General features: G+C 46.6%; 1 protein-coding gene and 1 non-coding gene across 2 annotated transcripts in view; both read left to right on the forward strand.

The window, feature by feature from the left end:
• The first annotated feature begins 3,782 nt into the window (after positions 1–3,782).
• On the forward strand, positions 3,783–3,889 carry LOC125588252. Its single transcript, XR_007324639.1, has one exon. It is a non-coding gene; the product is annotated as a small nucleolar RNA R71 (small nucleolar RNA).
• Positions 3,890–13,414: 9,525 nt separating this feature from the next.
• LOC125587190 overlaps positions 13,415–14,170 on the forward strand; it is a 2,464-nt gene continuing 1,708 nt past the window's right edge. The window contains exon 1 of the mRNA XM_048757381.1: positions 13,415–13,631. Coding sequence (XP_048613338.1) covers positions 13,415–13,631 — 217 coding nt within the window. The remainder of the gene's footprint in view (positions 13,632–14,170) is intronic.

Below are 14,170 nucleotides of genomic sequence, written 5' to 3' on the forward strand. Positions count from 1 at the left end.
GGTCGCTCCGGGCTTTGCTTCGTGTCGTCTCATCATAGAGATGAGAGCGACCTCGGGGTGTCGCTTTGGGAGGTCGCTCCGAGAGGGGTGTGAGATGCGAGTGACCTCGGTGCGTCGCTCTGGGCAAGTCGCTCTGGGCTTCCAACGGGATGAATATGGCGAGCGACTTCACGGGGTCGCTCCAGCTAGGTCGCTCTGCGAGGTGCTTTGGAGCGACCTCATGACGTCGCTGCGGAACCTTGCTCCCATCCTATGCTCGTCCAATGATCACCTATTTCACCTCCTTTGAGCTCCAAATGCATCCAAATGTCCCCAAGAACTCCATGTGGCACTCCAACACCTGATAAAGACTCATGTATGCAAAATGTAACCTAAACATGGCTAAATCCTAGTCTATATGATCAAAATGCACATGGACGAATGGATAAGATAATTGAAATATGCAAGATATCAACTCCCCCAAACTTGTTCTTTTACTTGTCCACAAGTGAACTTTCTTGAACTCATAGGGAGAGAGGTTTGAAGGTGAGAGCTCATAGCCAAAAGAAACACACAAAGCACTCAAATCAACATCTAAATTCAGCATTAGTACACCCTCTCTTGTTATAATCTAGCTTCTCTAGGCCTATTCAACTCTTTTCATCCCTACACTCATCATCATGCATTCATACATGCAAATCAGCCAACTCTCAAGTTCATTAAGCATAGCATCAAGTGAATTCTTGCAAATGGTCAATTGGTCCAAATCATTTGGTTGAGTAAGGGAAAGCTTTTATTCAAGTGGGTCAAGAGGTTCAAAATCCATGATCTTTTAAAGTGGTTTACTCTCAAAACAAGTAGCCTTGACATTGCACATAATATATCTAAGAAAGGGATCAACTCATGCATACAATGCTCAATCTCCATTGTTCTACCATTTTCCCAATCATACAATTACACAATCATTCCCAAATGTCAAACCCAACTCACATCTCTCACCAAAAGATCCTAAGAACTTTAACTCCTTCTCTTTGAAATCTACAAGGGATTTTCCACAACCTCAAAACATTACTTAGCTCCTAACAACTTTGCTAGCCCCCTTTTTCTTTCTTTTTCTTTCTTTTTATATATTTTTTTTTTTTTTTTTTTTTTAGATGGGGGCCAAGACTTTTCATAACTTGAGCTAGAGGTTTTTTCTACTTATCCCAATAAGACAATTCACTTAAACACGAAGAGTCATTTCTTTTCTTTTTTCATTGCTCCCAAATCATAATCACAACTCTCACCCCCCACCTATAGCTAGACAATAGAGTGCCCAATCTAGCAAGAATGAAGATAAAACATTGTCGTTCCCGATACTCTCAACATTATGCACATGTAAGACTTTCCGAAGAAGGCCTCACTCATCAAACAATGAAAGCTTAAAAGAAAGGAAAGGTTTTGGGAGTGGTCTACCACTAGAGTTTGTCAAAATAAGATTGGCATAAAGGATGTGACAACTCAAGTGTGTATAGCCATGACTCAGTACACAAGGGACCATGAGCAAGAAGCATTAAGTTTGTTCAGTTCAAATAAGGTTGTAGTTGGCTTCAAAGACTGAGTTTCAGCAATCAACAAGTTTCAGGAAGAGTCTTCAAGGCTCGAAGCATACAAGTGTTTTTGAGAGGTGCATAAGCTATTCAGGTGCAAAGTAATGTTCTTTACAAGGCATTTCAAATCATTGCTCCCAATGCAAGTAAATGCAACCTATATGCTCTAGACTCTCCTAGAAATGCCAATGATGCAAACTAAATGAAATTTTTTTTTAATGCAAATATATATGTATAATGCAATGCATGAGACTCAAAATCATCAAAGCAAACGTGATCAAATACTTGGTACCTCCCCCAAAATTAAATGACACAGTCTCTGTGTTGTCAAGGAGAGAGAGATACCCAAAAAGAGAAAACTAATATGCAAAAACGAAATGGTATATACAAGGGAAAGTAGTGGGTTGCCTTCTATGGAGAATGAGTAGAGGGAGATGCTCCCTCCTCGTCGTCCTCAGGTGGTAACTCTTCAAGGTGCTCATCAGTAAGAGTGCCCATCTCTTCAATGTAGAAGACTTGCCCGAACACAATTGGTTTCTTCATTTTCTCCTTGATGTCAAAGTGGAGAACATGCCCTTTACCCAAATGGAGATCAATCGTGCCCTCTTTCACCTTAACAATTGCTCCTGCTGTAGCTAAGAATGGCCTTCCAAGAATCAATGGGTCCTGAGCCTCCTCACCCATCTCAAGCACCACAAAATCTGTAGGTATCTCATACCTTCCAATCTTCACAGGTAGGTCCTCTAAGATGCCCACAGGGTACTTCACTGAACGATCAGCTAACACCAGAGAGAGTTTACACTTCTTGTACTGAGTGAATCCAAGCTTCTTTGCAACAGACAAAGGCATCACGCTGACACTAGCTCCCAAATCGCAGAGACATTTCTCAAATACCATAGGTCCAAGAGCACAAGGTAGTGTAAAGCATCCTGGATCCTCTAACTTCTCTGGAACATCAAGCCTTTGGATGATGGCACTGCACTCATGGGTAAGAATCATCATGCTTTCCATTTCCTTCTTCTTTGCAGCTACAACATCTTTCAGGAACTTGTTGTATTGAGGAATCAACATGAAAGCATCGATGATGGGCATTGCAACCTGAGCTTCACTCATTTGCTTCTCAAACAAAGCCTTGTACTTCTCTAGCAGCTGCCTCTTGAATCTACCAGGGAATGGTAGTTTGGGTTCATAGGGAGGAGGAACAAAAGAATTTTCACTTGCTGGAGCAAGAACTTCACCATCTTTCACTGTTTTCTTCTCTTCCCCCACCTTTCCTTTACCTTTGGCTTCCACAATCTTCTCCAAGATTTCATCATTGATTTTCTCATCAACAATCACCACTTCATCATCTAAGTTGATGGCCACCTCCTCACCTAGTTTCTCAGCATCCCTGGTGAGGGTTGTAGGAGGTAACTGCTTACCACTCCTAAGGGTGATAGCTTTGGCCTCCTTGGGGTTTTGGTCAGATTTTCCAGGTAGAGATCCTTGCTGGCGAGTCTGGTGAGTGTTCATGGAAGCAAACTGATTCTCTAAATTTTTGACTGTAGAAGCAAGATGTGAGAACTTGTTGTTGAGCTCATTGTAGCTCCCATCAATCTTGGAATGAAGGTTCTTCAACTCATAACCAACATGCTTCTCACTTCTAGTCTGAGACTCCAAGATTTGTTTCAGCAGGGTGTCAGTGCTGCTCTCTTGAGGAGCAGAGGAACCAGATGAGGGGTTTTGCTGAGGTTGATAGCTGCCTTGCTGGTTGTTTCGAGGCGGATAACCACTCTGTTGGTTGTTGGGATAGGATTTCTGTTGGTAGTTGTTGTACTGAAAGTTGGGCTCTTTTTTGTACCAGCTACCATTGTTGTTGATGAAACACAACTCCACCTGACCTTCCAAACCCTCAACCTCATGGACAACAGATGGTGTCTCTTGGCTTGGGTTACCAACAAAGTGCAGCTGCTCTTGTGTGGCTTTATCAGCAAGGAGGATGTCTATCTTATCCTGTAGAGCTTTCAACTCCTTCCTCGTCTGCTTATCATCTGTTCGACTGCCTCTGTCGTGGTCTCCACTGTAGACTGCATCACTCTTTACCATGTTGTCAACCAGCTCCTCTGCATCTGCCTCAGTTCTCCCCAAGAAGAACCCATTGCTAGCTGTATCCAGTCTGGCCCTGTACTTAGGAAGAGCACCACGGTAGAATGTGCTCAGCAAGCTCTCCTTAGAAAACCATGGTGTGGGCATTGAGCTTGGTAGCCCTTGAATCTCTCCCAGGCTTCACTGAAGCCTTCCAAGTTCTTCTGTTGAAAGCTGGAAATCTCATTTCTCAGCTTAGCAGTTCTTGAAGTAGAGAAGAACTTCTCCAAGAATGCTCTCTTGCAATCATCCCAAGTGGTGATAGAGTCGCTGGGTAGAGACTTCTCCCACTGACGTGCCTTATCCCCCAAAGAGAAAGGGAATAGCTTGAGCTTTAAGGCATCTTCGGACACACCATTGGTTTTTGACAACCCACAGTAGCTGTCGAACTTGTCCAAGTGATCAAATGGGTCCTCTAGAGCCAAGCCATGATACTTGTTGTTCTCGATCACGTTGAGGAGTCCTGACTTGACCTCAAAGTTGTTGGCTGCCACAGCCGGTGCTCGGATTCCTAGTCTATGACCATGAATGTTGGGCCGGTCATAAGTACCAATGGGTCGAGCTGCCCGCGGTTGGTGTTCTGCCCCTTGCGGTGGATCTGCCATATCAATATCAAATCTCTGCAAGTGGGCTTGTTGTTCTTCTTCTCTTCTAGCTCTAGCACACTCCCTCTCGAAAGCTCTGATGTCTGCTACTATTGGAACTAGGTTTGATGGACCTCTGCTCCTCAAGTTCATACACCTGAAAGTGAAAGGTAGGTGAAGAAGAAGAATCAGTAACAAAACAAAATTAAAATGACTTAGTCTCAAGCAAGTGACTAAATCTCAATGTTTAAATCTACTCAGAATTTGGCAACGGCGCCAATTTGATGTTAGGAGTTTTCAAGGCTCCTAAGACAAATGTTGTAGTATAGTGATGTCGAACCAGTTCTGAGGGATATCAAAGCACCGAGAATGCAAGTACTCACTTAATCTAAGTGCAACCAATGATTTAGATGAGTTTTAAGCTATGACTAAAACTAAAAAGCAATAACAGAATGATACTTTCTTGACTAAGGGAAAAGAGAACTCATGGGCATAGGGATTAGACCTTGGGTGATCAAGTTTCGAACTAAGGATGACAAATGATCAATCAAACTATCGACCTTAAGCCTAGACACAATTCTAAGCAAGCTCTATGTCTAGATGAATGCTCATTTGCTAACATATCTCAAACATCAAATGTCTTTGGTTGAATAATATGAAAGCAATCATTACTAACAAGTCTATTAGCTATTTTAGCACCTTTAACAACAAATGTCTTTGGCAAAGTATACTAAAAGCCTAGGAGAGTTGTCTCAGACATTTCATCAAACACCTTTTGGGTGGGAAATGCCTATTGATCAACTTTTGAGTGGCCAACTCAGAAGATGCATTATGAATACTCTAATAGCAAGGAACAAGAATGATCTACACTAAAACAACCTAGAACTAACCTAATCACCCTTAATCTCCCTAACCCATGAATTCAAAAGGTGATTACTCACTAATCTCCATGATTCCTCTTAAACCCATATTGGATTTCAGATTAATCATGTAGAGAAATAGATAAGAAATCAACAAGAACTCAAGAACATAACGATCAAAATCCAAGAGATAAACTTCTCAAGAGAGTTTTTGTGTATTTCTCAATAGATCAAAAGATAATCTGCCTGGTGGCTCCCAAAGATGTTTAAAACATAGGTTTTAGAAATGTAAAACGTGCATAATGAAATGACCAAAAGGCCTTAAGTATAATAGAAATCGACCCAACAATAGACGCGGAGTGACCTCGGCATGTCGCTCCGACAAGTCGCTCCGGCCTTCGGGAGCGACCTCAGTGGGTCGCTCTGAGAGGTCGCTCCGGGCTTCGCTTCATGTCGTCTCGCCATAGAGACGCGAGCGACCTCGGGGTGTCACTTTGGGAGGTCGCTCCGAGAGGGGTGTGAGATGCGAGTGACCTCGGTGCGTCGCTCTGAGCAAGTCGCTCTGGGCTTCCAACGGGATGAATATGGCGAGCGACTTCACGGGGTCGCTCCAGCTAGGTCGCTCTGAGAGGTGCTTTGGAGCGACCTCATGACGTCGCTGCGGAACCTCGCTCCCATCCTCTGCTCATCCAATGATCACCTATTTCACCTCCTTTGAGCTCCAAATGCATCCAAATGTCCCCAAGAACTCCATGTGGCACTCCAACACCTGATAAAGACTCATGTATGCAAAATGTAACCTAAACATGGCTAAATCCTAGTCTATATGATCAAAATGCACATGGACGAATGGATAAGATAATGGAAATATGCAAGATATCAGAGGGTCGGACCACCGTTTTGGAGATCTCTGACTCCTCAGCCGCCGACCGAGAGGATGCTCAAGATGAGGAATCGGATAAGGACGAAGACGTCGGAGAAATCGACAAAGATATAATCGAAGAGATGGACTATTCCCAGGTCAACCCTCCCGAGAATCCAAATGAGACCCACGAAAGAGAGACGATTCCCCGTACCGAGAACGAAGGTGATCAGTCAGTGAACGCGGGTCCTCCAAGACCATCTGTTGGTGAGGAAGACGTCGCGCGAGAACAAGTTGAAGATGTTGGGGAGTAACTTCATTCGTTGTTGTTTCTTTGACCCTGAACTCCCTTTCTTTTTTTTGTATCTTGACTCGACCTGGAGAGGTCTTTAAACTCTGTCTCTTTAAAGTCTTGGAAACTCTTATTGGGAATCCTGGTTAGCCTGCTTGATTTTCTCAAGTTCTAGATACTCAGTAAGTCGTAGATTGTCATCTGACTTTAGAGTTTAGATTTCGAGTTTCGGACGGCTTCTTAAATATCGGTGCGGCGTGGATCGCAAATCTAATGGACTTGCGACCGTATGTCGCTAAACCATCAGTCGTTAAGTTCTTTCGCCTGTTAGTGGCTCTATCCAAACGTGGGCCGAAGGGGAGCAATTTAAGACTAGGAAGCTTTTAAATGGTGACGGTTCCGAATCTGATCTCAAAGTAATTCCTAAGCGTTCGGTCGGCCAAACCTTACTTAGTAAATTATGAGATGGATGGGTGTCATCATTTCGGACATATCAGCCAATGCTGTGACATGACCAAGTCCCTGTGAGTACGTGTCTGATCAGGACATACTCGATGGTGGGGTGCGAGTACCGGTACGTTTGGTCGAGAGGCCGGAGCGAGCTCGTGTACTCATCGCATAGACGGTGCAACTTCTCGAGGGAGGAGTTTGCTGTTTTTTTTGTGTTACAGCTGGACCTGTTAAGGCTGCCTACGTACCCACTTTGTGGAGGATCAAGCCATTCGTAGTTCTTTGTTTTTCGAGTAAAAGTGGCTGGGAAAGCGCATTTACTCGGTTTCTTCTTTTTTTTTTTAGAGATGAGTGAACTTGACCGTGAGTCGTTCACTCGCTTTTTTTTTTTTAGAGACGAGTGAACTTGACCGTGAGTCGTTCACTCGGTTGACTCATCCTCGAGATTATAGACTCTGGGTTTGACTATCTCGGTGATCTTGTCTGGTCCTTCCCAATTGGCTCCGAGTTTACCAACCTTCCATTCTTTAGTGTTTTCGAACTCCTTCCGGAGAACGAGGTTGCCTAGTTCGAGAGAACGAGAATTGACTTTCTTGTTATATTAACTCTCGATCTGATGCTGATAGTTCTGAATGCGAAGTAGCGCTTGGTCGTGTTTCTCTTCGATGTCGTCAAGAGAGTCGAGGAACATATCATGGTTAAGTTCGACGTTCTGCGGCATCTTGGAACGGCGTAAGCTCGTTACATTTACTTTGGCGGGTGCCATTGCTTCGACTCCATAGGCCATCGAGAAAGGGGTAGCTTTCGTTGCTTCACGCGGAGTTGTCCTATGGGACCACAACACTCCATCTAGTTCATCGTCCCATCAACCTTTCTTCAAGTCGAGTCGCTTCTTAAGGCCGTCGATGATTGTTTTGTTAGTAGACTCGGCTTGACCGTTACTCTATGGGTTTCTTGGTGTTGACATGTTGAGACGGATTCTCCACCTGTAGCAGAACCCTCTGAAGTTATGCAAGATAAACTGTGACCGGTTGTCGGTGATTATCTCGTAGGGGAGCCCGTGCCTGCATATGACATTTTTCCAGACGAACTTATGTACCTCCTTATCCGTGATGTTGGCGTAGGCTTCTGCTTCTACCCATTTCGTGAAGTAATCTGTTAGGACTAAGATGAATCTCTTCTGTCGAGAGCTCGACATTGATCCAATAATGTCCACTCCCCATCGCATGAAAGGGTATGGCGCAGTCAAGGTATGGAGTAGCTCCGTCAGACTGTGGATGGTTTAACCATGTCGCTGGCACTTGTCACATTTCTGAACGTATGATTCATAGTCTGCGTTCATGGTTGGCCAGTAGAAGCTGAGGTTCTTCACTTTCAATGCGAGAGCTCGATGTCTGATCAGGACATGACCAAGTCCCTGTGAGTACGTGTCTGATCAGGACATACTCGATGGTGGGGTGCGAGTACCGGTACGTTTGGTCGAGAGGCTGGAGCGAGCTCGTGTACTCATCGCATAGACGGTGCAACTTCTCGAGGGAGGAGTTTGCTGTTTTTTTTGTGTTACAGCTGGACCTGTTAAGGCTGCCTAAGTACCCACTTTGTGGAGGATCAAGCCATTCGTAGTTCTTTGTTTTTCGAGTAAAAGTGGCTGGGAAAGCGCATTCACTCGGTTTTTCTTTTTTTTCTTTAGAGACGAGTGAACTTGACCGTGAGTCGTTCACTCGGTTGACTCATCCTCGAGATTATAGACTCTGGGTTTGACTATCTCGGTGATCTTGTCTGGTCCTTCCCAATTGGCTCCGAGTTTACCAACCTTCCATTCTTTAGTGTTTTCGAAATCCTTCCAGAGAACAAGGTTGCCTAGTTCGAGAGGACGAGAATTGACTTTCTTGTTATAGTAACTCTCGATCTGATGCTGATAGTTCTGAATGCGAAGTAGCGCTTGGTCGCGTTTCTCTTCGATGTCGTCAAGAGCGTCGAGTAACATATCATGGTTAAGTTTGACGTTCTGCGGCATCTTGGAACGGCGTAAGCTCGTTACGTTTACTTTGGCGGGTGCTATTGCTTCGACTCCATAGGCCATCGAGAAAGGGGTAGCTTTCGTTGCTTCACGCGGAGTTGTCCTATGGGACCACAGCACTCCATCTAGTTCATCGGCCCATCAACCTTTCTTCAAGTCGAGTCGCTTCTTAAGGCCGTCGATGATTGTTTTGTTAGTAGACTCGGCTTGACCGTTACTCTGTGGGTTTCTTGGTGTTGACATGTTGAGACGGATTCTCCACCTGTAGCAGAACCCTCTGAAGTTATGCAAGATAAACTGTGACCGGTTGTCGGTGATTATCTCGTAGGGGAGCCCGTGCCTGCATATGACATTTTTTCAGACGAACTTATGTACCTCCTTATTTGTGATGTTGGCGTAGGCTTCTGCTTCTACCCATTTCGTGAAGTAATCTGTTAGGACTAAGATGAATCTCTTCTGTCGAGAGCTCGACATTGGTCCAATAATGTCCACTCCCCATCGCATGAAAGGGTATGGCGCAGTCAAGGTATGGAGTAGCTCCGTCAGACTATGGATGGTTTAAGCATGTCGCTGGCACTTGTCACATTTCTGAACGTATGATTCATAGTCTGCGTTCATGGTTGGCCAGTAGAAGCTGAGGTTCTTCACTTTCAATGCGAGAGCTCCCCCCCCCCCCCGAGTGATTGCCTGCTGCGCCTTCATGCGTTTTGGCCATGACGAGTCTTGTTTTGTCGCCGGAAATGCATTTAAGGAGCACCTTTGTTGCGGTCCATCGATGGAGTTCTCCGTCCATGACGACGTAATGCGCGCTTCGCCGCTTGAGTCATCTTGCCTCCCACTTCTCGGTGGGTAATTTCCCGTCAGCTAAGTAAGCGATGAACTCCTTTCGCCAATCTTTGAACTGACTTTCTGTTGCACGAGGTTCTGCTTCATCGATATGCATTGCGTCAGTGACGGATGCTGTGATGGCTAGCTGCTCAGTTGTTTGACTGACGCTTGGTTTCTCGATCTTGTGTATTGGGATCGTTCTCTTCACTTGGTCGTGCAATTTGCTTCCGAGGGCTGCGAGGGCGTCTGCGCATATGTTCTCTCCGCGGGGAACCTTCGTGAGTTCAAAGAACTCGAAATCTCGGGTGAGGTCCTTGACGAGCTTTAGGTAAGCGTCCATTCTATCATTCCTGACATCGTAGTCGCCGAGATACTGGCTTACTACGAGTTGGGAATCACAATTCGCGCTGACTCGCTTGGCTTTAACTGCTTTAGCGAGACGGAGGCCCGCGATGAGGGACTCGTATTCGGCTTCATTGTTTGACGCGATGAAGCCAAAACTGAATGACTGTCGGATTAGCTCGCCTGTAGGTGACTGTAGTTGCACACCTGCCCCCAAACTTTTGTTCGTAGATGATCCATCTACGTGCAGTATCCAATTTTGGCTTGGTAGGATTAGATCCTGTTCGAGTTCTGGTGTTAACTCGATCAGGAAATCAGCGAGGACCTTCGACTTGGCTGCTGTGCGATTCTTGTACACTATGTCGTGCTCGCTTAGTTCCATTGCCCACTTGGTTAACCTTCCTAATTGGTTGGTGTTTTGCTTCACCGTCCAGAGGGGCTGGTTGGAAAGTATCTCGATCGTATGCGATTGGAAGTAAGGTCTAAGTTTTCTCGCCGAGGTTACGACGGCGAGAGCCATCTTCTCCAGGGTTGGGTATCGCGTTTCCGGTTCGGTCATGCGCTTGCTGATGTAGAAAATGGGCTTCTGTTCGCCTCGGTCTTCTCGGATGAGAACGCTACTGACCGCTGAGGAAGTGACGGCGATATATAGGGACAGGGTGTCGCCGGCTTCGGGCTTCGATAGAACCGGAGGCGTTGTGAGATAATGCTTGAGCTGATTGAACGCTTCTTCGCATTTTTCATCCCAGACGAACCTTCTGTTCCCTCGCAGGAGTTCATAGAAGGGAGGGAGGCATTTATCTGTAGATATTGAGATGAACCTGTTGAGGGCCGCAATCCTTCCTGTTAGACCCTGGACTTCTCGACTGATCTTCTCGAAGGTCTAGGATCGCCGTTATTTGCTTGGGGTTCGCTTCAATGCCTCGCTTTGGTGACAATGTAACCCAGGAACTCACCCGAGGTGACGCCGAAGGTGCATTTCGCTGGGTTGAGCTTCATTCCGTATTCGTTCAGCGTTTTGAAGCACTCTCGCAAGTGGTCGAGGTGGTCTTCAGCGCGAAGTGATTTGACCAGCATGTCATCAATGTAAACTTCAATAGTGTTGCCAAGCTTATCAGCGAACATTCGATTGACCAGACGCTGGTAGGTTGCTCCAGCGTTCTTTAGGCCGAAAGGCATGACTTTGTAGCAATACGTACCCCTATCCGTTATGAAGGCAGTCTTCTCGCGATCATCCGTGTGCATCAAAATTTGATTATATCCCGAGAAGGCGTCCGTAAAGGTTAAGAGTTCATTACCGGCTGTTGATTCTACCAAGCGATCGATGTGAGGGAGAGGGTAGTTGTCTTTTGGACATGCTTTGTTTAGATCGGTGAAGTCGACACAGATGCGCCACTTTCCATTCTTATTCTTTACTACCACAGGGTTTGCCAGCCACTCTGGGTATCGAACCTCGGCGATGAAACCTGCGTCGAGCAGCCTGTCGACCTCCTCATTCAACGCTTTAGATCGTTCGGGCCCGAGCTTCTGTCTTTTCTGTCGGATAGGTTTGAACGTCGGATCAACGTTCAACTCGTGGGATTTTACTGCGGGGTCTATTCCCTTCATATCAGAAGTTGTCCATGCGAAAGTCGAAGCGTTCACTTTGAGGAAGGAGATTATCTGCGATTGCATCTCATCGGAGAGAAAGGCTCCGACACGCATGACCTTTGACGGGTCAGCTTCATCAATGGGGACTTCACGGATTTCCTCCTTTGGAGGATAGATTTTATTGATTGGTTTGTTTACTGAGTTGACGAGAGAAACTGACTGTTGTAGCTTGACTGCGGCGATAAGCAGCTCTCTCGCGGCGTGTTGGTCTCCATGGACCGTCTGTGTTGTGCCATCCTTTCCAGGAAATTAAACACACTGGTGATAAGTAGAGGGAGTGGCCTTCATGGAGTGCAGCCAAGGGGTGTCGAGGATAGCTTTGTAAGGCGCCTTTGCCCGAATGACGGAGAACTTTACGGTTCGGGTTACGTCCCCTGCGTAAACTGTAGACGTATTGTTCCGATCATTTGTTCCGAGGAACCGTTGAACCCGGTAAGAGTACGTGAAGAGGGCTTCATGTCACGTAAGTCGACTCCCATCTTGTCGAGCGTATCCCTGAAGATAAGGTCTACCGAGCTGCCAGTGTCAACGAGGACCTTTGTGACATGGCATTCGCCAATCCCAATATCAACGAGGAGTGGATCATTATGCGGCATGCTGATGCCGCGAGTGTCAGCCGCTGAAAAAGAGATCTGATGGTCAGCCTCGACTTGTGAAGGCCATTTTTGCGCGGTGACGGCTTGTCGTCGGTAATATTTTTACGGCTCGTACCGAGTCCCCGCAGGGAGGTGAGCCGCCCATTATCACATTGAGATGCGGGGTATGTGTGGCCTTCATCAACTCCAGTTGTGCCCATAGATCGCTGGTAGTATTTTCTGCTTGAGGAACCGTGCTGGGGCATCGTTTTGCCTTCTCGAGACAGCGCCGTAACTCACATCTTTTGGACTGACTGAGCTTGACCCGTAGGTCTTCGGCTCTAGAATTGATTTGCTCGCGTAAGTCTGCGATTTGAGGTCGGGGGCTCGGAGTAACAACGGTGTGGGCAAGCTTTCTTGCTTTGGACTCATTGAGGGTCGTCTTGAGATCCGTCTTGCTTACTGATACTATTGAGGCCTTTCGCTTTAGCAAGGCGCGTAGATCCTCAGAGTCCGTTTTTTCTCCCTAATTTATCGCGCAAATCGGGTGCTATCGGCGGGATTTCTTCATCCGAAGAGTCGTCAGGTCGAGAGAGAATTACTTCCACTCGTCGCCGGTTCTTCGGTTGTTCCTCATCGGTTGACTCATCCTAGAGATTGACGTTGTTCATTGGGTCTCTCTCAGGGCTAGATCGTTCTTCGTTTTGAGGAGCCTTGGCTTGAGACTTCTGAGTTTTCTTCTCTTTGTTTTGCTTCAGCTTTTATTGTTTTTTTCGGCTTTTGCGGGGGAGATTCTACCTCGATTTTGCCACTGGCTATTGACTTGAGGAAATGTCCACAAAAAATTTTGCAATCCTTCGTGTCGTGTGACTTGACCTTGTGATACGAGCACCACTTGTCGGGCTCGACAGCGTTTGAGCTCGTTGGTTCGGAAGAACTGGATGTCTTCTGTGCGGTGTCTCGATCCCAATGATTCCATCCCTTCTCTCGCACGACAACTGCGGAGCCTGTGGGCTCTTCTTCGTCCACTACGTTCATGTAACCCCTCTTTTGGTTGGGTTTCCTGGCTGCAGAATGCTGGCGAGGCTCCTGACGAGTGTCGTTAGTTCGGGCGGGCATTTGTTTTCCCGCCGCTTCTTTCGCCGCCTTCGCCCTGGTGTGTTTTTCCATTCGGATGAAGTTGTTGGATCAGCAGCGATAGCGTCCGGCACGGATCTCGTCGGATGCCGGTAGAGGTCAGCTCGGAACAGTGATTTAATATGGAGGGTGTTCATCAACGATTCAACAGCTATGTGCTCTGGTACGTCGACCTTCGATACGACAGATTTAAACTTCTCCATGAAATCCCTCATGCTTTGCCCATTAGCGTGGTTGAGATTCCAGAGATCTGTGGCGGTGGCTTCCTGACGAGTAAACATGATATAGTTCTTGAGGAAAGCCGTCGAGAGGTCGTGAAAGCTGCTGACGGAGTCTCTTGTAGGCCAGTGAACCAGTTGAGAGCATTCCTTCTAGGGTTTTGACGAAAAGCTGACAAAAGCTGGCGTCTTTTTTCGCGACGGAGAGGTTTGCGCGGTCACATCGCAATGTTGAAGGATGTGTGACGTGGGCAGAAGGGTCGGAAACACCGTAGAAGGTCGGAAGACAGAGCTTTTCCTTCTTCGGAGTCGAACCTTCGTTATTTTTCTCTGAACGGCGTCCAGAGAGATTATGAGACGACACGCTCGATTTGTGGAGCGGACGTCGTACGTTGTGAATATTGGAGTTTATATCGAGCACTGATTGCTTAACGCGGCGAGTTCATTTATGGTATATGCGTCAAGACCTCCATGGGTTTGAGCCGTATCGCCGTCAGTGAAGTCTTGATCTTCAGCGTGCATCGGTGTCGCGCTGTCGCTCTATCTGTATTAAACAGATGTCTTCGATACTGCACCGTCGAGGCTTCCACGTTCGCGAGCGAGAGGGGCCAAGATTTTTGCGAGCGCCGCGATTTGGTCGGTCGCCGCCTTCTGGGCTGT

Source organism: Brassica napus, chromosome C5 (genome assembly GCF_020379485.1).
Source record: "Brassica napus cultivar Da-Ae chromosome C5, Da-Ae, whole genome shotgun sequence".
Taxonomy (NCBI): domain Eukaryota; kingdom Viridiplantae; phylum Streptophyta; class Magnoliopsida; order Brassicales; family Brassicaceae; genus Brassica; species Brassica napus.